At 43.0% G+C, this 24,084-nt stretch overlaps 1 protein-coding gene across 1 annotated transcript; it reads right to left on the bottom strand.

The window, feature by feature from the left end:
• Positions 1-5,703: 5,703 nt before the first annotated feature.
• LOC8028853 (defense protein l(2)34Fc) lies at positions 5,704-23,367 on the bottom strand. The gene is made up of 4 exons (XM_029995632.4): positions 23,189-23,367; positions 9,085-9,289; positions 8,160-8,370; positions 5,704-5,837 (listed from the first exon to the last, which is right to left on the bottom strand). The coding sequence occupies exons 2-4, from the start codon at positions 9,281-9,283 to the stop codon at positions 5,777-5,779; spliced, it is 471 nt and encodes a 156-aa protein (XP_029851492.1). The 5' UTR covers positions 9,284-9,289; positions 23,189-23,367; the 3' UTR covers positions 5,704-5,776.
• Between the last annotated feature and the right edge of the window lie 717 nt (positions 23,368-24,084).

The following is a 24,084-nucleotide window of genomic DNA, read 5'->3' as shown; positions in this document are numbered from 1 at the left end:
GCAGACGATACAGCCCTTTTATTTTCGGCTAAGACTAGTAATGAACTTATCAACTGCGCAAATGATACTTTAACAGGTTTGCAAAATTGGACATCCGACAACGGGCTTAAAATTAATAGTAGTAAAACCAAAGCAATTTTATTTCGAACCAAAAATAAAAGCGTTTTTATAACGAAAAGTCTCGTAATAAATTCAAAGGTTATAGAGATAGTGGAAAATTTCAAAAGTCTTCGCGTTATTTTTAACCAGTATTTGTCTTGGGACGACCATGTAAGCTATATACTTCCTCGATTGTCCAGGGTCATCGGATTAGTCTCACGAAACCGTTTTATTTTACCAAACAACGTTAAACTACTTATTTATCAAACTCTATTTGCATCCCACTTAAACTACTGCCACCTGGTATGGGGTAACACCACCACTTCAAATCTACAAAAAATACATCTATTACAAAAAAAAATTTGTTCGCCTCATTGCTAATATTTCTTATAATTCAAGCTCCAAGGGCTTGTTTGAAAAATATAATTTGTTGCGTGTTTTCGATATGTATACATATAAACTTATGGTCCGTTTTAAGGTAGAAAAAAAAAGAAACGTGGATATTCTGGCCAAACTTTCTAAACTAAGGGAACATGTTACCTCCTATCCAACTCGTTCGGCGGCACGTTGGGCTGTGCCTCTTTGCCATAACAACTATTCCATGCAGTCTCTAAAGTATATGTTACCTACTTTACTAAATTTCCTCTTAAACAAAAACGTTGATATAATGTCTGTCACAATGCAAGATTTAGTTTCTTATTTGAATTGAATATATTACTTTTCTGCGATAGGTTATAATCTATTTTTGTATACAATGTTGATATTTTTGCTGTTGCTTTGTATTTCTAATCTGTCATGTGAAACTGTAAGGGAGCAGGGGGCTTCGTCAAGCTGTTAAACAGCTTTTTCCCTCTGTTTCCTCCATTCCTGTATCGAATGGGAAATAAACTTTATTATTATTATTATTATTATTGTTAGCTAAAATGAAAGCTGCACATTGCAACGGGTCTAAGAGACACTTTATTACACGGGCAAAACATTACGCCGCTAAATAATCGATGTGAAGTGGCACGACGTTTGCGTACAAGACGTCTATAGGAAAATGTGATTGTTTTAATTAGGAAATATTGAGTCACGCCATAATTGCTGTAGGAATGCATATTTTATACAGAAATATATCAACAAAAAGGCGAGGCACGCAGTGATTGGACACAGCAATACAGATCAGTTAAAAATCAGGTAGACGTAGCCAACGCGGACACGGCTCGACAACTGTCACTTACGATTATGTCAGCGATGTTATCGCGTGCAGTGGTAGAATTAAAATTAATGTAATTTCGATCAAATGACAATATAGGGCCGACGAATTAGCTTGCGACGCTCATATAATCACTCAAAACAGCGAGCTGATTAAATCCCGTATTATTTGATCAAAATATATTAACTTTTCCGTGTAGCAAGGGTACCAAACTTACTATTTACAGTCAACTAATTTACTTCTCCCTATGGGCTCGAGCTGCCTAAGAACAAAATATAACCTATTTTGTATACAATAATACAATTACCTTAATACAGTTAAGATTCTATAATTAAATATGGCAACCAGCCAATTCCTAAACATGTAGGAGCCCTACGTTTCGAACCGTCTCGGTTCTTCGTCAGGGTCGACTGTGGCCGTTGAGGAGCGGCGTTTTTCGATCTTCTTTTTCTTCTCTCAAGGACATTTGAGAGAGATTTCTCTAAAATGTTTAGTTTCAAGTTAAGGTTTTAGTATAAACGCGATAGAGGCAACAAAATAACATTAGTATAAATAAACACATAAGCACAAACAACGCATTTTCAATAATCACACAAACTTGTTATTTACCTTCCAGTAAAAACTAGAATATTACCACGCGTATTTACAAATGTCGACGCAATGGCAAACGGATAACGACGAAGAACAAATTGCCATTCTATCACGAGATTTAAAAAAAAAACTAAAAAAAAAACGACTGCAGCATTTTACTTGCGTCTTACATCACCACGAAAGCCCGCAAATAAGTTGTTCCTCACCTGTCGATCGTATCCATACGTACCACACGATCCATCACGAAAACATTTGAACACAAACTTCTAGAAGTCTCTCACTGTCGAGAGAGAGGTCATCGGGCAGTGTCATCGTTGACTAGTTGCCACATACGTCACTAAAACCGTAGCAGGACTTGTTTCGCAAATCCACGTAAATGCCGTAGTATCAAGGGAACACAAAAAAAAAAAAACGAGACCGCGGTGACGTAAAAAAAAACGGCGGGTAGGAGGATCAAAAGAACCACACACAAACAAACACACACACACACACACACACGCACACACACACACACACACACACACACGCACACGCACACGCACGCACGCACGCACGCACGCACGCACGCACGCACGCACGCACGCACGCACGCACGCACGCACGCACGAGAGCAGCACCAGCAGTGTGGGACGAGGCTTAACATTGTCGACCCATCTCTTCCTCGTATACGCTCCCTCCCTGCGGCGATGACTGGATCTTTTTTTCGGTTCTTCTCCCTTCTGAAATGTCTCAGCGTTCCTTTGCAGACAGTCGGAAGCTCACACACAACGTAAATTTACCAGAATCGGAGCCCGTACGAGGGAAGATGATGTCGCATCGGAAGAAATTCAGAGCCGGTTCATTCGAAAAGTGTGGGGAGATGCGGGACTGCGCGTAGTCCCGCGGTTTCGAGGAGAAACATAAATATAAATTTGGTACTTACAATCTTGGTATTGCGTTGTATATTACGTTGATGTTATATATATAATAAATTGTACAAGACTGCTCATTCAAAACGAGTATTAATGTCGGATAAACGCGCGCGAACATTAAAGTGCCGCTCGAGAAGAAGCATTCTTTCCACGTCGATATGCGTTGACAGCAGAAATTTTCTCACGTAGTTGCGCCATGGCCTTCCGTCCTCCGACATTGTGACTTACTCACTCGGAGCGCTACGGCCCTATTTCTAGGAGGTGTTGGTCGGATGCGGATCACTGCTGATAGGCGAAGATGTTTCGCCTTTTTGTTTTCCCGCTTTCGGGAAAGGGGACTCGTCCGGTGACTGCGAAAGAGATAGGACGTGTATCGGCGATTTCTCCGATGCTTCCCCGATCTTGGCTCTCCAGAACCCCGTGTCCGGCAGGTAAGTACATTTTCTTACCTTGCCGCCGCGGGGGGCATTTTGGATGGGGGCATTGTTGTTCTTTTAGGGAGTGTTTACTAATCGCTTCTGGACTCTGTCCTTACGTCTTCTCTTCCGATATATTCAAGAGAGTGAGACAAGGTAGTCGATCATTGGCACTGAAGGAGGTAATTAATCGAACCGACCCGCGGTAAAGTAGCCCTAAACGTCGTCTGTATTGCCAGTGGGAACCGCGCTACTAGGTTTGACATCTCCTTTGAGATCGCCGCCGTGCTGAGATAACCCTTTGGTTACTCTAGCGGTACCTGTGTTGGTAGCTAGCAAATCCCACAGTATGTACTTAGTAAATCTAAAATTTGGTGGCACATTCTTTGTGTACCATAAGCTGTTCATGTTCATGATCAATGGTAATGCATGCGGCGTAATGTGTTGTTATAATTATTGATGCATGAAATGAGGATCTGTCGTTATTTTGTGGAACAAGTATATTATCAATTTTTGCGTGAGTGATTGTTCTTTTGTAAGAAGAGAATACTTAATGAAGAATGGATGAGAGTGCAGAGCATTGTCAATTGATCGAATTCTAAAGAATTTAGAGATGCTAGGTGGAAGTTTTTGAGCAAGTACTCCACTTTAAACAGCAATCGTGCGAGCGAGCGAATAATAGAATTGGCGCTTTAACCAAAAAGAGAGGATATTTTTTAGTCTCTCCTCAAATACTCTTGACGTAAAAATGGTGGGTCGTATTCGTTCAATATAAAATGACCAAATTAAATTTTCATGAAAGTACACCCCTAAAGTCTTGTGGCCGTTTTACTTTTCCATTTTACCAATTTAATAATTTCTAAATTGTGAACCAAGTGTTCGATCAATCTGTTTATTTTTCGCTCTAATACTTCGTTTTTCTGTGTCCAATTCGAACTCAATACATGCTAACCATGCACTTAGCTGCGTCATGCATTCTATGTCAAATCCTCAATCTCATCTGTTTCTTTAAAAAAATACACTTGTGTTATCTGCGTATTGCATGATCTCGTGTATGTAGTATGTTCCCAAGTGTATCTTGTAAGCAATGCATCAGCCTGTCGGAGTAAACAAAAACTTGTTGGGAAATAAAAGTTACACCCCTATTGTCAGTCGGAAATATTAATTACCTTTACATTAGGTATAATTTAAAAAAAAACGATATGCCGTCACACGTGACAAGAAACAATCAGAGCGAAGATTGCATGTTGATTCGCCGTTTGCCCATCAACACTAAAAAATGTTTACATCCTAAGATGGTAAATAAATTTGCAGGAGAAATACAAACCTAAGAGTGTTGCAGCAACACCCTTAGGATGCTGGTGGCCATAGCAGGATGCTAACACTTTTTTACAAACAATAAATTATTAGCTCAAGTTTAAAAGCAACAAAGAAAACATGCATATAAAAGCAAAAACAGATGCAGATAACAACGCACGAGAAAGAATAATGACCCCGATGGCTGTTCTACCACCTTATATTGGCGACAATTAAAAGCCCTGCCCTCATTCGAAAGTGACCGTCTCCGCAATTACAAAGGTAACAGATATCATATATGTTGCTTTGTTCTTTGGAATATTTCTCATAAAGCAAATTATATCTAAGCTGCATCCTTGAGCAAGTGATTATGCAAAAAGAAAATTACGCAGTTATCATCGATCGCTGTTTTTTTAATCGCGCTGCACGAGATTCGTTATAAAGAGCATTCGTTCCTCAATGTGGCCATGGGTGGCAGTAGTACTTTTAAAACTGGTGGATATAGTGAAGTTCGCCGTCTAAACACGAAGGTCAAATCAGTTAGTATTAATTAGTTCAATATTTCTACTATCGTAGCCTTTTTAATTGCTGAAACTTTTTTTTGTACTCTTTTATGGCAAGCAGAAAGCGGAGCTGTACTTTTATTTGACTACAAAGAGTTTCCGAGTTTTTTTGTTTTTTTTTCTAGTTTTAGCAGTGTACGAGTATGTAACCTACCCACAAGTTAACCGTTTGTTATTTTAAGGCATATGCGAAACTATGTTACTTTTGTAGTTTTGTACTTCGTAGTTTTTGTTTCGTTTACTCGTTTTCATCATAGAAGGAATTTGTCATTTTTAATTATATGTTAACCTCACCGCAATGGTGACATCCATGATTTAGTGGTTTATGAAAAAACGTGAAAGCACAGCCGTCTTCATTTCACATAGGATATACGCGCAAGCTTCTTGCTTTCGATCTCTCCTCGGTTGCACGAACGCTCGTACAGTGGGAACGCCACACAAACTACCCGTTCGCGCTCGCAACCTTTGCTGCAGCCCATGTTGACCTGATACATTGTAACCTGACCAGCTTCGTTCCACATACACACGAGTTCTCTCAGGAACGTTTTGGCTTGCCTTTTTATTATTTTTATTAATGTAGCCATTCCCAGATAATCTTCTTTTTTTTTTTCTGAAAGCGCACACACAAAGCCTTTAAAAAATCGAACTTTATTTTGCCTTGATTGCAGGATAAAAATGAAATGATTTCCGAGTATCGGAACCTTAGGCGTGAGTGCTCTTGAGGTTGGTGAAGTACTTCTTTGCATTCTCCACGATGGTGGCCCTGTAAAGAAATGAATAATCGGTAAGGAAACTTGAACCGGGTTGCATCCAAGAATAAGGATCTAAAAAATAATTTTATGAAGGCGTTTAGCTAAAACTGGAGTACAGATTTCGCACCTTGAGAGTCTGTGAGCAGAATTTAAACTAATACTGAATGAAATGCAAATTATTTTTTAAACTCTTTCTTGTCACCTTATATTCAATCACTGTCTCTCAATTATTTTACGTGAACAAATAGAGTTTTACTATTGTTTTATTGTAAAAGAAAAGTGCGAAATCTTGTCTTTAGCATAGAAGAATACCCGATCGCGTCATGCTCGTAAAGTTTTGAAAGCGTGAACAGTGTCCTCCAAGTGCACAATAGAGCAACGTCCAGAATACCTTGTATATAATAGATATGTGCATTTTTACGGTCAAGCAGTACCTTAGATTCTTATTCAATTTTTTTTAACCAATCACTTCTACGCAATATGTACAGACTTAAATACTATGAAGGGAAACCTAATTTGGGTGTTTTAGGTGCCAGAATAACAAAAAGAAGCTAGCACGCCTCAGCGAAGTTCAAACTAATCTTGACCACCAGGGGAAACTTCTGACGTGCAACCGAAATCTCAGTTACACAGGGATTTCTCTACAATAATCCCCCCGTCAGATTGCGGACACCTCGACCGGGATTCGAAACCACCAACTGGGGATTCGTAGGTTAGTGCTTCGCTTCGGAGCTGCCGAGGTCCCGATAAGTTTAGAAACGCGATTCTATCAGGGTGGAGGATAAAAATCAAGATAATTTGAACTTTGATTTAAATCAGGATTTATATCGGGATTAAAATCATGCCAGTTTTACTAGGATAATATAAATCAACTCTTTCCCTAACAAAATAGTTTTTATTCCTTTTATGTGCATTTGTTTCGTATCTAAAGCAATAATCATTAAGCAAGAAAAATATAGCAGGTAAGACTCGAGCAAAAGCAGGACTCTTCTGAGCAAATCAGAACGTTAAGATGTTCATCTAACTGCCACTTTTTCAGTTAAGTGGTGTTCTATTACAAGCCAATCTCAACGCGAAGAAAAAAAACACGAAAACTAATGCAATAAAGCAAGCGAATTAAAACGTGAAGAAAGCTATTAAACCTTCTTTATTCACAAAAATCACGTTACTTTTGTTCTAGAATGGTAGGATGTATTAAAAAATTTCAAATATAGTGCACTTGAAATACACAGTCATTATTTCATCCACGTTGTTTTCAATATTCTGATGAATCTAAACAAATCTGCCATCCATAAAAACATCTAGTATTAAAGAATTACCTTTTAAGCTACAGTAATTTAAATTAAATTTATATAATTCAAATTAACTAAATCCAACTTAAATCAAATAAATCTAATTAATCGAATTTAAATTTTTTTTATGTTTAGGTTTACAAAGTTGTATGTCATTCTAACCTTCTCAACCAATTAGCTAGTGAGCGTCGGTTGCTTCAGAACCCAGCAGTCCGGTGCCACTCGCACAAACGCTCAAACTCGTACGTTCTAGGGGTTACGTAGAAACGCAAGCTAGACTACGAACATCCAGTTATTTGCAGCAGCAGCAACAGCCCGTCTTTCGGAAGGCGAGATTAAACTACGCTTCACATTTCGTGTAGAGGTAAGGCGTAATCACAAACGCCGTTTGGTCAAACATCCATAGACGTCGTCCTTTCGAGCGCATGTGCAAGCGCTGGTCCCCCACTGCGCTTATTTCTCGACACTAAGATAAGAGTCCCACGCGGACGATGCGTGAAATCTTCACTACATCCGTCATAGAGATGCAACATACTTCTCCCGTTAGAGCGTGCCCCGATCTTCCGCTCTGACGGCGCCACTCCGTCTCGCACCCAATACCGACAACTCGTGATCACAGACACAAATACAAAACGACACGGCCCACACGAAACTTACAGCTCAAGCCCGGAGGTGCTCTTCCACGTTCTCCAAGGTACAAATAAAGCGAGAAGCCTCGTGCCACAAAGGGATTCATGTCACCAGCCTTAGATTGACGCGCACACATTAAGTATCGGTATCACCGCTAGCACGTTGTGCAAAATGCAGCGTCCAAACACTGTCCGATGAGTGCCTCTTCTTTGTAGGGCGCTCCAGTGACATTAGTTATAGAAGAAACAAAACGTCTACAGACAAGTTCGAAACATGTGCGAGGCAAACATGCTTGGAACACAAGTGAAGCGTGTCTCGCAAATAGTCCTGTCACCGTGTCTGCAACTCTCTTATACGATGTGTTAGCATTGAGACTGAGGAACTTGGGGCTTCCGGCGCAGCGAAGCCTACCTGAAGTGGACCTTGCCGGCAACTCCGGCGGGGGCCTTCCACTTGAGCGCGGCGGTGGTCTTGTCGCCGCCCTCGACGTGGGTGGAAGCCGAGCACTTGGTCAGGGGCTGCGAGATGGCGGTCTTCTCGAACTGGCCGACCTCCTTCTCGTTCTCGTCGAAGGCCTTCACTAGGAAGCCCTTGAACGGGGTTCCGGAAGTGGACAGGGTCACTGCGTCGCGGGAAACCGCCACACGTTCGTGAATGGCGAAGAATCGCGGTTGGGCGCACCGTGCGTTCTTTCGTTCAATAATAAACGAATACCGGGAAAGCGACTAAACGCCCACAAAGTTCCATCGAACGCCGAAAGCATAAAAAACGGCTGCAGAGTAGCTCGTGCATCTCTACGCCTGGCCCCAAAGGTCAAAAAGCAAAAGTTACATTTTCTTTCATTTTCTTTTTTTCCTCCGATGGCTACTCGCATTTGTTGTGAAAGTCTGGGGGAAATAAAGGCCGCGGGAAGGGGCGGGGGGGGGGGGGGGGGGGGGAGGGCGCGAAGGTACTAGATTTATATCACAAGGGTATGCTAAACAAATATTCTCAAGATAAGGTTAAGGTTTGCCTAGGTAAACTTGTATGCGCTTAAACTAGCCCTTAGCGGGTTTTCTTAAGTATTAGGCGCGGGAAACACTGTAGGTCGATAACTGTTTCCACTTTTTCTTACTTTCACAAACTTTTCGCTGCTATTTTACGGCTTCGGACAGTACTTGACGGAGTTTGTAATACGTTTGACCTACCTTCTACGGACTTTTTCGATCAATTACAGACATTTTCATGCACAATCATTCCGATAACCAAAGGTCCGGCAGGCTTCCGGGTCCAGCGGCTTGCCGTTAGCAATACAACGGGAGCGGCCGAGCCTTGAGAGGTCGAAAGAGGGCCGTACCGATGACGACGTCTCCTCCCTTGAAGTCGACCTTGTTCTGGGTAAGGCGGTAGGGGCCCTTGCTGGCGTCCTCGAAGAGCGAGTCGCCGTGCTGGGGCAACATGTCGGCGCAGGCCTCTTCGGGGGCGCCGGTCGGATGGGCCAGGCAGCCGCTGATGGCCACCAACAGCGCCAGGAGGTTCAGGGCCTTAGATGCCATGGTAGTCTGCGACAAATAAAGGAACGAGAAATACCGTTGAGCCAAGTCTCCCCGCAAGAACCTTCGCGAATTGCTACATGCCCGGCGAGTTGGCAGCAGGCGCAGCTTCACCTCGAGGCAAGGATTCGAACTCCGCCTGCCTATACTCCGTTTCACTTTAAGCCTGACCGCAGTCAACGCTATGACTTGAATGAGCCAATCAAGCAGCGTCACAAGAGCATCTTCACCGCGCTCGTCATATTAGTGCATTTGCTAGTGCCGACTGAACCAGCCACGTATAGCGAATTCCACGTGACATTAGACTCTTTTTCTGGACATTATTGGTTTAGCCCAACGTTACTTCAACAACTCAGCTGGGAATCTTCCATAGAGCCTGCTTTGAAAACGTGGCTTCGATTCGTACTCGACAACCGAACTAAACGCGATCGCAAAACCGATGTTTCTTCCTCAGCGGACACTCCGGGAGCTGCACGTCTGCACCTATCGGTTCAGGTCAGGTCGCGCCAAGCCCAGTGGCGTCATCTCGCAGTGCCATTTCGCAGTAGCAATATAAATGAACTTTCATGTTTTGACTCCTCGTTAAAGGGTCGGGCTGTTGCCGTATTTAGTTTGATCTGGGTGGACGCGAACGGTCCGGGTTTTAAGAGTGAGTTTTCCCAACTGAGTGTTCCAGTAACGATGCTTTGGCCGGTGATAGGAAACGCACAAAAACCACGAGTGCCATGACGATGCACTTTTGCCGCTGCTTACTTTTGTTTCCTCGAGTCGTACCGTTGGGTACAATCGTAATTAATCTGAAACGAATTATACGGTGAGCACGTGTTTCAAAATGCGTTTTTGGCGGATCGAAACTCAAGGAGGAGAACGTCAATCAAAGGGGCATCATTGACAAGGCGCAGGGAACTTGCGATGACAATGCAGGTAAGTAAACGCCGTCATTGGTTGAGGTTGTGGGGACACTAAAGCAAACAGGATAGGTGGGGGAGTAGAATGGTGTAACAGATAGCACCCAATTTTGTGAGGCGCATGCGTATTTCCATCGTGATTAGAGAGTCGCGTTGTTTGTGTTTTCTTCGTGGTTTCCTGATAATAAACCTTTCAGTTGTTAGTCAGCGCTCGTCCTGCCCAGTTCCTTCCTCTGTCCCTGTAGAATTCGCGCTGTCCCATTATGAAACTAAAGCACGGGGGCACGTTTGAGAAGCGAAGAAAGGCACGAGGTGGCGCAAGTAGCGGACGAACCGGCACGCCGTATAGACCACCACGTGGCTCTGACGTCATGCCTCTGCGGTGGCGCCGTTATCACCACGGCGCAAGCGCAGAAGCTTCACCTTACGCAAATCTGCTTTCTGCGCTCGCGCAGTGCCCAGACCTGGTGTGGGCAAACCCGGGCTTCTTTGTTAGCAGCGTGTCGGTCCTAGATACTTCTGTTTACAAGTAACGACAGCAAATACCTTCCGCTGGAACAAAATGGCGTCATTCAGTCCAGTCCTCTGCTGTGCACCGCCATTCGCTTTCTAAAAGCTGCACCGTAACACAGTCGGCGCTTCAAAGATAGTCGCTGCTTGTAAGAAGCTCTTATCTATAAACTTTAGTATAGTCCAGTGTCAAATGCCCAACGTCATGGCGTTCTTCATCCTCCTGTACAATGCCTGTAGTCGGCTGTACCAACCAAGTTCAGTGAATAAATCGTAACCCGTCTCGAACACAAAAAAAAAAAAAAAAACGAAAAACATACACGTGTTTGGATGTGTTCAGAATTTCGACAGCGCTTTGACTTATCAAGAAAGCAAGTTATATAAACTGAGTCACACGACTTGAAGTAGGATTAAAGCCAAAATGAAACATCAGTTGATTCATCCAAATAAACAGGCTGAGGATACAACCGTTCCATTTCTTGGGCGCATTACTTTGAGGAAATGCCCCCACAGAGCGTGAAACGAAAACCTTAACTATTGGCGACGAGACAATAACCAACTCTTAAAGTCTTAGCCGTCCGCACGCAGACGCGAATATCAGTCGGTGTACACGCACAAGTTGGAAATAGTTAGACGGGCGGTGACCCTGGCACTCTTTCCATTCCAAGCGGCAGGCAGGCCACCGCGAATCGCCCCAACCAACAAAATTCACAGCTCTCGTTTACCTTGCGATTCGAACCTAGATGAGAAGGACGATACGCGTCCGTCGAGATTTGGAAGCGAGAAACGCGGTCCTCCTCAAGCCGACCGTCCTTGGAGCGGACCAGTCGTCCTCCGCGCGACTTCTTTCGCTGATCTTCTTTCCGATGTCGACGACGACGCCGAGGGACCGTCAGGTGTCCGTGACTGAACCCCGCCGGTGACTACACCACTTGGCATCTCGACTGGCACAGAAACCTCGCCTCGTTTTCCTGTCCATAGTCCGCACACGGTGTATAGATTATTCTAACACGGAAAGCAGTTGAGGGAAACGGGAAAATGAGAGCCGGGGGGGGGGGGGGGGGGGGGTTCAATGTGAGAAGCTCTGATTTGAATGATTAATGGGTAGACACAAAGGCTAACTCCTTTTCCACCCACTGTCTTCCTCTCATTATAGAAAACAAACAAGTCTGCTTCTCGCGTAGCGTTTCGCGTTCGAAGGCCGGCGTTCGAGCGCGGTCGAACAGTGAGTAGGGACGAAAACAGCTAGCCTTGACGTCTACCCGCTAGTTGTTCTAATCAGAACCGAGCACTTTCGTCTTCTCCTCTCCCCCAGTTTCTGAACGTAGAATGGCCTTCTGCGCGCCACCATCTTCGTCTGCCTAGTTGTGGAAGGAGTTCCGAGCATGCGCAGTAACTGTTGAAAAAAGTTTAAAAAAAAAAGAAAAAAGAAAGCGATTCGGAAGACATTCCGAAGAATCAACAGAAAGTGACGGTTTTGCCGTACATTCAAAGACTGTCCCACAATCTTAAAAAGGTTGCCGGTTGTTTCGGGGTTTCCTTTGTGTTTACGGCACCGTCAAAATTATCCAGATTATGCCTACGAGTGATAATAAAGCAGACAAGGAGGAAACGTGCACAACAGAGCATGTAAACAAATATGTAGATTGAGAAACATCGGTGGTTTACGAGATACGAACGACGTGCAAGAGAACGTGTATAGGGCAGGCGGGGAAATGCGGAAACGAGAGAGCCCGGGGACAATGACATATATGCAAGGCGGTCACCCTCATGATACTTGGCCATTCACTGTGACAGGTGCCCATTTCTTCCTGTACTCGATGAAATGCAGATTATGGGAAGGTATGAAAAAAAAAAAAGCGAAATCTTTGAGGTTTTTGAAATCAGGTTGAAAGGCGATGAACATGTATCAGCAATGCGTCATCACTTTTATTAGACAAGAAGATTAAATTCTCGCGAGAAGTTTGATCATGAGCGAATGGTTAGCTGGAAGTCGGCGTACGTTCGTTTTTTCCCAATAAAACGTCTGTTGACAGCGGCGCATAGTCCTCCAATTCTTTGTGTTGTCCTGGTCTTGTCGTTTTTTTTAATCCCAGTAACTCTATACTGCGAAATAGCAAACTCCGTGAATGTGTCTACAACCCGGTGACTCCATATTTATTACCTTGGAGATAATCGGTGGATGATCGCTGAAAATCAAAGGTAAAATTCTGTAGAAAAAAAAATCTTTGTTTTTGTTTCTTTGACAGTTTGCGCTTTGCGCATAGTCCGCGCCCGGTCTGCACCTGGTGCTTAGTTCGCACATGAGAATTGTCATACAAAACACGCATTAATAAATGCCTACTGAATCAGCTCACAGAGATGTTTGTATCATACCTCAACAGTGTTGGCGGTAACGCGTGAAAAGTAACAGCGTTACAGGTAACGGGTTACTTTTTTTTTAACGTAGTAACGTACTGGATACTTTTTGTTAAATATAGTAACAAAAAGTATACTCATGTTACTTGTTTCGAGCAACGGGCAACGTAGTTACGTTACTCGTTACACCTTCTTCTAAAAACTTCATTTTTAAAGGCGAGTTTTTGTTTTATTTCTTTTTGCCTTTTTCTTGTTAGTATTCATGTGACACCGAAATAAACATAAGGTAGTTATGTTTCTTCATTGACATTGCTTCTTGAAAAATTGCATTTACGCTTACCTGTAACGTAAAATATCAAAAACGTTCAAAGGCAAAAAGCAATAGCAACGTAAAACTTAGCCTGCGCAACTTTCATTCTAACGTTAATGCACCGCATTCCTTTTATTTGCAAGTACGCTGTGACGTAATTCGTTACTTTTGTTATAGTAACGCCTACAACACTGTACGTAAATCATTAACATACTCGTCATCCTGAAATACGGCATATATCGCCATACTCAACGATCTAGAAAAAAAAAAATTCCCGTATACGGCCGCACCTGTACATTTTTTGCACCACGTCGAATTTCAAATTTTAAACACGTATAGTCTAAAAAAATACGGTACTTTATTTTATTATTAAGATCGCGAGGGGACTTTACTGATTTAGAACTGGTATAGGGATGGCTGATATGCTCGGATGGCGGAAAACTACCCAGTTTGTTGGAAAACCCTTGTGAATACCGCGAAGAAGCTTAAACTGTGACAAACGAGTTTGGCGAGATAAAATATTCAGCAAAAAGACTTCGCTGGAAATCAAGTCTCTACAGGGCGGCTGCGGCCCGGCTCAAGTTTACGTGCTCCGAATCGAGCACTTCGCGAGAACCGCTAAAACTGGGCGTGAAAACACGTCTTTTGGGCGAAACGAGTTTGTTTACTGCGAAGGTTGCGTACGTCAACGCAACACTTGCATCGTCCCTTCTTTTTTTTTTAACGCTTGGTCTGGAATGCTTTTAGGGTTCCAAACGATTTATTCTGATAAAAACCACTTAGTTTTACTAGCGCAGTTTTTTAACAAGGCTGGGCACGGGAGAGCCCAATATCTGTGAATCGCTGCTGAATTCTACTGGAAAACTTTCCACGCGACTCACGCTTCAGTTTTCATTTTCTTTACGTCTTAAAGAGGACCCAGTGGGCACATGCGCACAAAATTATCACACAAATTTAACAAAATTTCATTTTCTACCTGATGGAACCTAACGTTTCGTGGTGCCTTTTGAGACATTTCTCAACTGGGATGGACGTGTTTTTTTTTTGTTTTTTTTCAGTGTTCAACCTAAAGGCACGCCACTCAAAACGCGACTACGCTCTACGATAATCTTAATGCGCAAGTTTGTTTGTAGTCAAGGTAGTAAATTGCGTAAAGATCAGCCCACCAAAAGCCAAATTTAATAAACGTATATACCACGCACTTTCCTAATTAACGTTCTGTTTTGTTTCTTTTTTTTCCATGATGGTTGATATTTGTGCAGGTATACCGTATGACCACACTTTCTTTTAAATATTATATCAATTTTCTATTTGACTCTAGGTCAAGCATTGCAAGACCCTCAAACCCAAAACATCCTTACTCAAAATACACTTTCCACTTTCAAAATTTTACTATCACCCGTTTTGTGCTGCTATGTTCTATCTCTCTATATGAGCTTGCTCTAAACTCTGAAAACTCTTACGTCGAGCGTGAGCTTGTAATCTGGCAAAATAACAGGTTTAATGGCGTCGTAAGGCAATCCACACAAAGTTTTCTGTTACAAAATTGTGGCGAGCGGCACGCACAACGAACTTTGCATACACGGCTGCCGGCGCTTTAAAGTGGCGAAAACTGCAAACAAAATCCTACACAGCATGCACCGGCTGGGCCTTTTGCCAGGGAAGCCGGAACATGCTCTTGGAAGCCGCTGTAATTTTATGCTGGATTAGCACGGCAAACAACCTTTCCCCTCCGATGGGCAATATTTTCCAACGAATTACATGTACTAGATGCAAGAGTTCACAACGTACTACGGTGGCGATATTTAAGCAGAGGAGAGCGCTTTGTGAACTTTGTTTACCACGCTCTCTTGGGTTTATTTTTGCAAATGTGAACAAATGTGCTTTAGTTAAAACAACTGAAACGTCGCTTTACTGGATACGATCACGGGCTTCGGTCTCAGGGTAGTGCTTAGAACACGCAGTTTCATTCACCAAAGAAACTCTTTGTATATATTATTTTCACGTCGCTGCCATTATGATGCATGGTCTTGCTGCTGAGCGTGCACCTTCGGCAGCATGCATTTCGCAGCATTTAATTCGTCTCTCTCGGCATGAAGAGGCAGGAATAACCACAAGCATGGTGGTATGACGTCACGTCCACCCTTCCAATGCTTATAAATCCACAGCCCAGTGTGCGATCTCCACAGCTCTGCACGTGCGTGCTCGTGGCTTCGGAAAGAAGGGGAAATTCGCGAAATACGCACAAACTTTGAAACCTGAGCCAGTCAGAAACATTTTAATGGTCTATAAACCTCTTTTGTTTAACCTCGTCCCCAGCCATCCGGTATCGGCGACGAAAAACAAAAAGCAAGACATAACCTGGATCGAGTAAAATAACAAGGAGGCGAAAACAAGATGGATTGACAGTTGCAGTAAAATCGTGAAAACCTTCTAGTCAAGTGGCGAAAGCAGAGCGATGTATTCCCTTAGACCGGAAGTTCCACAATTTAAAATGGCGACGACTACGCGGAAAGCTTTATAGTACACCTTAGGCAATTCATAGATTTGTGTCCTATTGCATCAATCAAAACAGCACGTAATTAAAGATTGTTCTTCATACTTCAGAGTGCATTCCCTTGAGGTTTGAGTGTTAAATTTCCTACATAACATATCAGTGCATTGTGTTTATCGAACCCGTAATTATTGGGGAAGCTTAAGATAGTGAAACTGCCTTGCAAGGAATCCGGGTCACGAAAAACAAAATTCGGCTTTTTTATATAAAATATCAACTTTTTCTTTTGTGCTTTGAAACCATCTGATTAGTGAGTATATTTTTAAACCCCATAATCAAATAACTTTATTATAGCAATGGGTTTTTCTTCTAGTATATAGTAAACAATATTTCAGGGATTCGGTTTTCTAAAAGTCCACTTTCAAGAGTTCGCTGCTTAACTTCGATGCTCTTAAAGCTATGTCACACAAAATATTCACACATCGTAACTTTAATCCTCAAGAGCTTAAATTTTCTCGTTTTGAAATAAGCATGTAATAAAAGCTTGCTTTCAGTAAGCTTTCATAAGCTACCTAGTTTGGCATTGTTATAAAATTGTAGCATGCAAAGAGCAAGATATTTGGCGACAAAAAGTAAGATGAAAGACCGATGAAAAAACGGTTAAAGTGCAGGCCATCTGGTGCAAGTTATACATAATGATTGAAAACCTGAGACTGCTTTTATAAACGGAAACTCGTGAAGTAGAAAGAAAAAAGGGCTTTCTACTTCACGAGTTTCCGTTTTTAAAACCAGAGTCTCAGGTTTTCAATCATCATGAAAGACCGTTTTTTTAAGAAATATACGGTATTGAGAGCGCGTTTAGGTTATTCATTTGGGCTTACACGGCAGATCAAGTTGAGCCATCCACAATAAAGCAAAAAATACTAGGAAAAGCAAGCAGGAGAAATTCTTAACAGTAAAAGTTGTTTTGACTAGTAGAATGTAACGATGAACCGGTTGGTACATTGCATCAAAATGCTTCAATTAGAGCATGATCTATTAACGAAACAGGGCAACATTCGGTCATTTGCTAAAAATTCTTTTTCTTGAAAAAATTAAGTAAATCAAATTTTTGTACGTTAAATTTGATTTAAATAGAAATTCCATAATTTAACCAATTTCATTTGATTGAAACCACTGCAGGTAAATACTTGCGACTCTTTAGCACTACATGTATTTTAAACAGGGCTCATTAATTTATCAACCCCTCAAATCACGGATAACAATGCGGAACAAAGAGGTAATGTAAATTTAAAGTACAGTTTAATTAACGATTTCTTTATTGATAGAAACCCAGTCATACATTAAAGTTCAGTTGTCTGCATTCTCGTCTTGATCTCAGGTGTTCTTTTTTTCCGATGTTTTCTTTAGTGCAATGGTCAAGTATAGTCGGATGCAAGTTCAGAACGTGCCGAATAAGCATGACCATAACAACGCGACATGTCAATGCACAATATCCTCGGTAACATACTCTGTGCGCATTGCGGCGGAACTGACTGACAATAACGAGGGTATCGGAGAAGCTTCTGGTGCACTCTTATTAACGTGTACCTCACTATAGAATGGCAGGTCAGCGTATTCCCCGTATTCCCTAGTAATGATCCTACGAACTCGGATGTCGCTGTGCTCCACAACTAACAACCTTAAATCCTATTCTAGCCACGAGTTCGGCTTCTATATCATCGGGCCACGCGTTTTAAAAGGATAGCTTTATTATGTAAAAAGCCGGGCACGAATCTTGCTTTCTCGGGTTGGTGTTGGTCTCGCCATAGGAAGGCCGTAAGGGAGTGTTTCGGCAATTATGCATTGTTGTTGGTTTGACGTCATAGCGCGCCTGACCAATAGATCTACAGCGGTGCGCTAAAAAGAGAAAAGAAAAAAAACTTTCCTGTTGTGTAGAAAAGAAGGATGGCGGTATTAGATCTGCCTCGCCTTGATTGCAGACACGGAAGGCCCAAGTCGGGCGACTTCTTAGGTAAACAAAAAACAAAAACACACACACACACACACACATACATAATATATATATATATATATATATATATATATATATATATATATATATATATATATATATATATATATATATATATATATATATATATATATATATATATATATATATAAGCACCGGCTTTCACCGGCTTTCAGCCCGTGCTTAAAGGAGAACATAATTTTCGCCTTTTACCGTCGTAATCGTTTATTGTAAAAAAAGCAGTATATATATATATATATATATATACTGCTTTTTTTACAATAAACGATTACGACGGTAAAAGGCGAAAATTATGTTCTCCTTTAAGCACGGGCTGAAAGCCGGCTTCCACCGCGGTGATTCCACACTACCGAGGTGATTCTTTCTGACAGAAAGTAAGTTAATTCACATATGTTTCAACTCTGCATTTTATGACAGCTTATTCCTGTGTTGACACGGTGTAACTAAGATTTCTTTATGTTCTTTGTTGGTTTGGCACATGAATTCACAAGCTGGTTTTTTGCACGCTGTTCGTGTTATTAACCCGATAAAAATACCCGCTACAAAACAATTTTCAGGCCATTATGACGACGGCAGTGGCGCCGATTCAATTGCCTGTTGTTGAGGGCACGTTCTTCGCTTGTTTTTCTCATCACCCTGATCTGTATATGGAGGAGCAAAAAAAAAACAAAAAACCGGAAACGTTCTACTTGAACAAATAGGAACGTCGCCGTAGGCGGTGTTGGCACATAACGTGTAGCTTAGATAAGTGCTTTTGTTTCAAGAGAACTGGTGGATTCGCTATGCATTTAGTAATGTGCCAGATACAAAAAGCTACTTAATCTTGCCACTTTGCTGTTCCCACAACTGAAAGCTACACCGATATACTCAAAAATTCAGTTTTTGTATCTGTTTATTTGAAGCGAGTGGTGCGAGCGTAAATAATTTTGAGCGGTACTCAAAAACACGAACAGATTTTTTTATAACTTTCAACGATAAAGGATCTTACCCGGACGCCGACTGCCAAGAAGTCTGCGTGTGTGAACATCTTGCTCTCAGAGGTACCTTGGCTGCACAAGTGCTCACACAGAGGAAACACATGCCGAAGCTACCTTCTCTTCAGTTCCTTCATACACACGGGCCTGTGTGATACAGCTCGGTCATTTTAACTCTTTCTTTTTTTAAGTGCAAGCGTTCGGTCGTTTTTATGGGTAAGAGCGGAAACTTCGCGTGGGACTTTGATATGCTGCTGAAGACGTTCCGTTTTTTCAAGCAAGAAACCGCGCATGATTATATCATCAAGGCACCGACTTCGGAATTAGTTTGAATTTACCCACGATCGCACGCAGGGCATCTTGTCACGGCATGATCTCTGCTCGTATGAGCAAACGCGAGGTTATGCAAGACTGCCACTCCCTTCGCACTCGTGATGCTTTCTACCTTCACGCTTTTGTAAATATATAAATGAAGTACAGGCTCCTCCAGCATACGATCTGCAGCCTCCACCACCCGCCAATTGCATTGCGTCGTGCTCCGGTTAAGAGTGCGCCAAAGTGTTATTGAAAGCAGAATTACTCGCGCTCGGGACGAAACTCTTGCTGCAAATTTGGTGTTGCAACAGGCTACTCGCAGGGGGGATAGAGAGTCTTGTGAAAAGGGTCTATCTGCCACTTGACATTTTTAACGATCAGTTGCTTCCGGCTGTGGTATTTTGACACTTTCTAGTGAGACAACGGAGAGCGTTTGTACCGATATGAACCACCTACTTACGAAGGTTAGAGAAAAATTAAGGCTAGCCTTGCCGCCTACTACAGCAGATAAACTAACCGGTATGCCATCTTTTGGTTATGGCCAATATTGAGCCCGTCATTGACTCGGAGAAAAACAAAGCACCGCCCTGTCGTTTTTGCTGTTTAAAAGCAAAAAAAAAAACAGCAATTTTGGTGAACGATTAATCAAGTTGGTTCTGAATCTGAAACACCGAAGCAAATAAAGGCATATATTACGTACCTAGATACTCAGCCCTAATTTCACTTGCGCTGCTACATGTTTACTCAAGGTGACAAATCGCGGAGCTACGTGACAAACTTACGCGATTTATATTTTTTTTTATCACGCTGCTGGTATTCGTCCCTTATTATGCAGGAATTCCACAGGTTCCAATAAATAGAAAATGTTCGAAAAAAATAAATCAATGCGAAGAGCAAGTCGTCTGCTTTTTTGCGTAGGACTTGCAGTTACGTCACAACAATGCCGAGCTCCGATTGGTGTCGACTGAAAGGATAATGGGTAGACCTCAATGCTAGATGTCTTGAGGTCGCGGAGCGCAAGTTCGTCTGCTTTTTGCACAGGGGTTGCGAAAATGTCAGAACATCGGGCTCTTATTGGCTGATTAGAATAGAATAGTGGGTAGACCTAAAGGCACCTAGCATTGAGGTCTACCCACTGTCTTTTCAATAAAAGCCAATTAGAGCTCGATGTCATTAGGACGCCACCGCAACTCCTGCACAAGCAGCCGACTATTCAGAGTATGGTGCCAGGAGCCCGTCGTAAAAAGTGGTTCCTCAATTTAAGCCGGACGTTGACACAGAAGTGTTATGTTTTAGCCGGCCACGATTCTGGCGGTGTTACAGCAGTGGTGCGAGAAGTGCCAGACTTTCCTTCTGCTGCCCGTAGCTCTCCAGCTCGACGGTCCACGAAAGCTTCGGCAGTCCGGAGTTGGGACGCCGCGACGACAGCGAAACTCGCGATCACTCGTGTTTTTTTGTTTTCTTTTTCAACCGAGGTGGAGGGCTTTATGAGCTATAAACTGGTAGCTGAAAGTGACCCCCAATGGGCCGCCACCATGTAACACATTTTTTTACCACTAGCCACGTGACCTTCTAGTTTTCCGCCTAGATTTTCACGAAGTACCCCGGACAAATAATTTTATATTGATATTGCATGACAGCAGCGACGAGATAAGTAATGTTTTGTTTGTTTTAATTCCAAAATGTACTTTCACGTCAAAAACTCGGGCAGCTTCGCAATGGCTCCACCAGATGCCGTCAGCTGCGGTGTTATATTTCGGGTTTTTATCGGAGCTAGACACTGATCTCTGGGGCTAACAGTATTAAAAAAGTAGTTTGTCCTGTTTTTTTACAGCGATCGCAATACAAATATTGGCTCAGTTTTGCGTAAAAGCCTCAGGATTTGGTACGGTCACGCGTCTGGTGGTCAAAATTGTACAACATGGTGGCAGTCAACTGGGGGTCACTTGCCTGGTGAACGGGCCCCAGTTTATCGCTCCTGAGCACTTCTACCTCGGTTTTCTCCCGGACCTTCTATACAACTTTCCACCACTTGTCACCCGGGCGAAAAATGCCGAGTCATTGAGCTGTGGACGCATGCCCAGCGTCCGACACACCGCACAGCAGAGGAACAGCGCATGCTCAGAAGGCGTTCTACAGCCCAGCAGACGAAGATGGCAGCGCGCAAAAGGCGATTTTTTTCAAAAGTCAGATTTTTGAAAAAAAAAAACAAATCGCCTTCCGAGCGCTGCCATTTTTGTCTGCTTGGCTGTAGAACGCCTCCTGAGCATGCGATGTTCTTCTGCTGTGCGGTATATCGGACGCTGGGCATGCGTCCAGAGCTCAGTGACTCGTCATTTTTCGCCCGGGTGATAAGCCATGGAAAGATCTTGGTCTATAAGCCCAGAGGCCGGGATCGCGACATCCAACTGCATGATGTTTTTTTTGCGACTTTATTTGTTGCAACTACGGATGGGCAGACAGGGAGGCCAGACACAGCAGACGGATACGCACTCTGTGCACCGTCATTTAGATCGAACCTACGCCAGCTTCCCTGCTCCGGCGCCTTCGCTCCAGGCAAGCGAAGCTTATAAAACAGCGAACCGCCCATTACGAGGCCGATGAACGGCGCAACGCACGTTATCCCTCGGATTATAATCTTCGTGACCTCGAAAACCCGAGCGTCGTGTCTACACACGTCGATTAAAGGCGTCCGCTTTCCGGGTAACCACGTCGAGAGCCAACAATAAGCTTGTGACGCAACTAATCGCCGATGGAACGGCGCCTGAACGACGATTTGGACCCAGAGATCAGAATTCTTTCCGATTTCCTCCGGTTCATGGCCACCAGGAAGACTCCCGCTTTACTTGGTTTCGCAATACGAGGTACCGCAACAGGTGCTATACGAGCCATGTTGGCCGACACAGCGCTCTAAACACATCATGGGACCATTCGTCCTGAGCGACACTTTGCCTTTCCCGAGGGTAATGTGAAAGTCACACGGCGTTTGATTTCACCCGGAGGCTCGTAGCATCGTTTCTGGTCCACCGTAAAACCGGGGTCACACTGCGCATACATCATCCAAAAGAAGGTCTGCGAACACGATTCAAGGCAATGTCCGTGGTTCGAATGCCGCGTGCCAAGTTTCTCCTTGGACTCATTGTCATTCGGCATTCGAAGCAAGTATCTAGCGATGACTCCCCTTCTAATGTATGCAGACTATCTTATGTATGACGCATAAGCAGTGTGGCCCCTAAGAGTGGTTGAACTACTCTTTAGAACACTTCCTCGCACAGAAGAAATGTCGTATCAAAACATGGTTGCATCAAACGACTGCGTTCAAAAATGCAATTAATATTACTGCGAGACTGCGTGTCGGGTGACCATGGCAATAATGACGGCTATAGTCTCGTAGTTAATGTCAAAGATGGCACACCAAAAAAAAAAATTGATTGCTGTTCGTACGAGCAAGCTAGGGTTCATTTTGATCTACCTGGTACCATATGTTAAATTAGCTTCGGACACTTCTCAGGAATGTCACAAATGCCCTATCAATCTACCATTCGTAATGCGCGGTTACATGTAAGAATCGGTCAGAGTAACTGGGAACTGTAGTTTGAGCAGCGTAATAGCAAAGCGGCTATTATCTTCCAAACAATTGTCAAAATAACAAACTTTCTTCGTTTTTTTTTTTCCTTCTTGAGTCAATTGTTTTTCTTTTTGTACAAAATATAGAAAAGATTCCGAATAGATCTTAATAGTAATTTTAATTCTATAAAAGGCGTTTTTTTTTCGCTTCTTAATGTGACCAAACAATTGTTGACAGTCAGACATGTTGATATTTAGTTATATTATTAAAACATTATTTATATTCACTCATCCTACTGACGAATCGCCATTCGAAAATGGCTCGGAATGTCAAAATATAGTAGGTACAAATAGAGGTATTCGAGACAAAAGTAATACCTAATATAACTAAGGGCTAGTTATGCTAAGTAGAAACATAAAAGGGATTCAAACCTCACCTTATGCAAAGGTCTCGGCAAATGATCCCACGTCAAGCAGCTTCGAAGAACTGTTTCCGTGTCGTGAGGCTAACCGCAACGGTGCCACACTTTATACGCCAGCGGACCCGCCACCTGGCGACCACAAACGCCCGAGATCTACCGACAAAGAGGCTGCTGAAAAAAAGACACAAAAAAAGGAGCGGAAATCTAATAGGCGCAATGAGCGCGCACCGCGAAGAAAGAGAGAAAAGGAAGAGAGAAAGAGAGTCTCCTATCTACCCACGGCGAGAGTGAAATTTTACGACGAGCAATCCCCCCCTCCGCCTTTGCAGGATTGGAAGAAAAACCTTCGACAAGTTCCTTCCCCGACTCAGGAAGGTCGGCGACGTCATCATCAGCAGCATCGTTAGATCGAGAAAGAGAAAGGCGAAAACATAAAGCGGCGTTCACGTGTCCTCGACGAGAAAGAAAAGCAGCGCTTAAAATGTGCTGACGTCATCACTAAACAGCAGTGACCTCTCTACGCGAAATGAAGCTGAGATTACGAAAATAAACGAACAAAAACAAATGCAACGAGGCGTCTGTCGGCCGCCCGTCGTTGTTGACGTTTCTGACCACTCGTCGGACAGAGAAAAGTGTGTCGTTTGCTTGACGAAACGTCGCAAGGAGGCTTCGGGATGCAGGGGGAAGGTGGCGTTGCCGCCACCCTATCCGTGCTCATGACGGACCATAAGGAAACGATGGTGTTGGTCGTACGGAACGGTCTGTAAATAGTTCTGAGTGTGAGACGAGCGGGACAGACAGAAAGGAACATCTTACATTTGAAACATCGAATAATCCCTTTCACATTAAGTCCGACCGAAGCTTTTGGCATCGCTCGATTTGCTTTATCGAATTGCAGCGTTGGCTGGGGT

Source organism: Ixodes scapularis, unplaced genomic scaffold (genome assembly GCF_016920785.2).
Source record: "Ixodes scapularis isolate PalLabHiFi unplaced genomic scaffold, ASM1692078v2 PGA_scaffold0__279_contigs__length_252992795, whole genome shotgun sequence".
In the NCBI taxonomy this organism is placed as follows: Eukaryota; Metazoa; Arthropoda; class Arachnida; order Ixodida; family Ixodidae; genus Ixodes; species Ixodes scapularis.
Note: the sequence above shows the minus strand (reverse complement) of the source record. Positions and strands in the feature narration are given on the sequence as shown.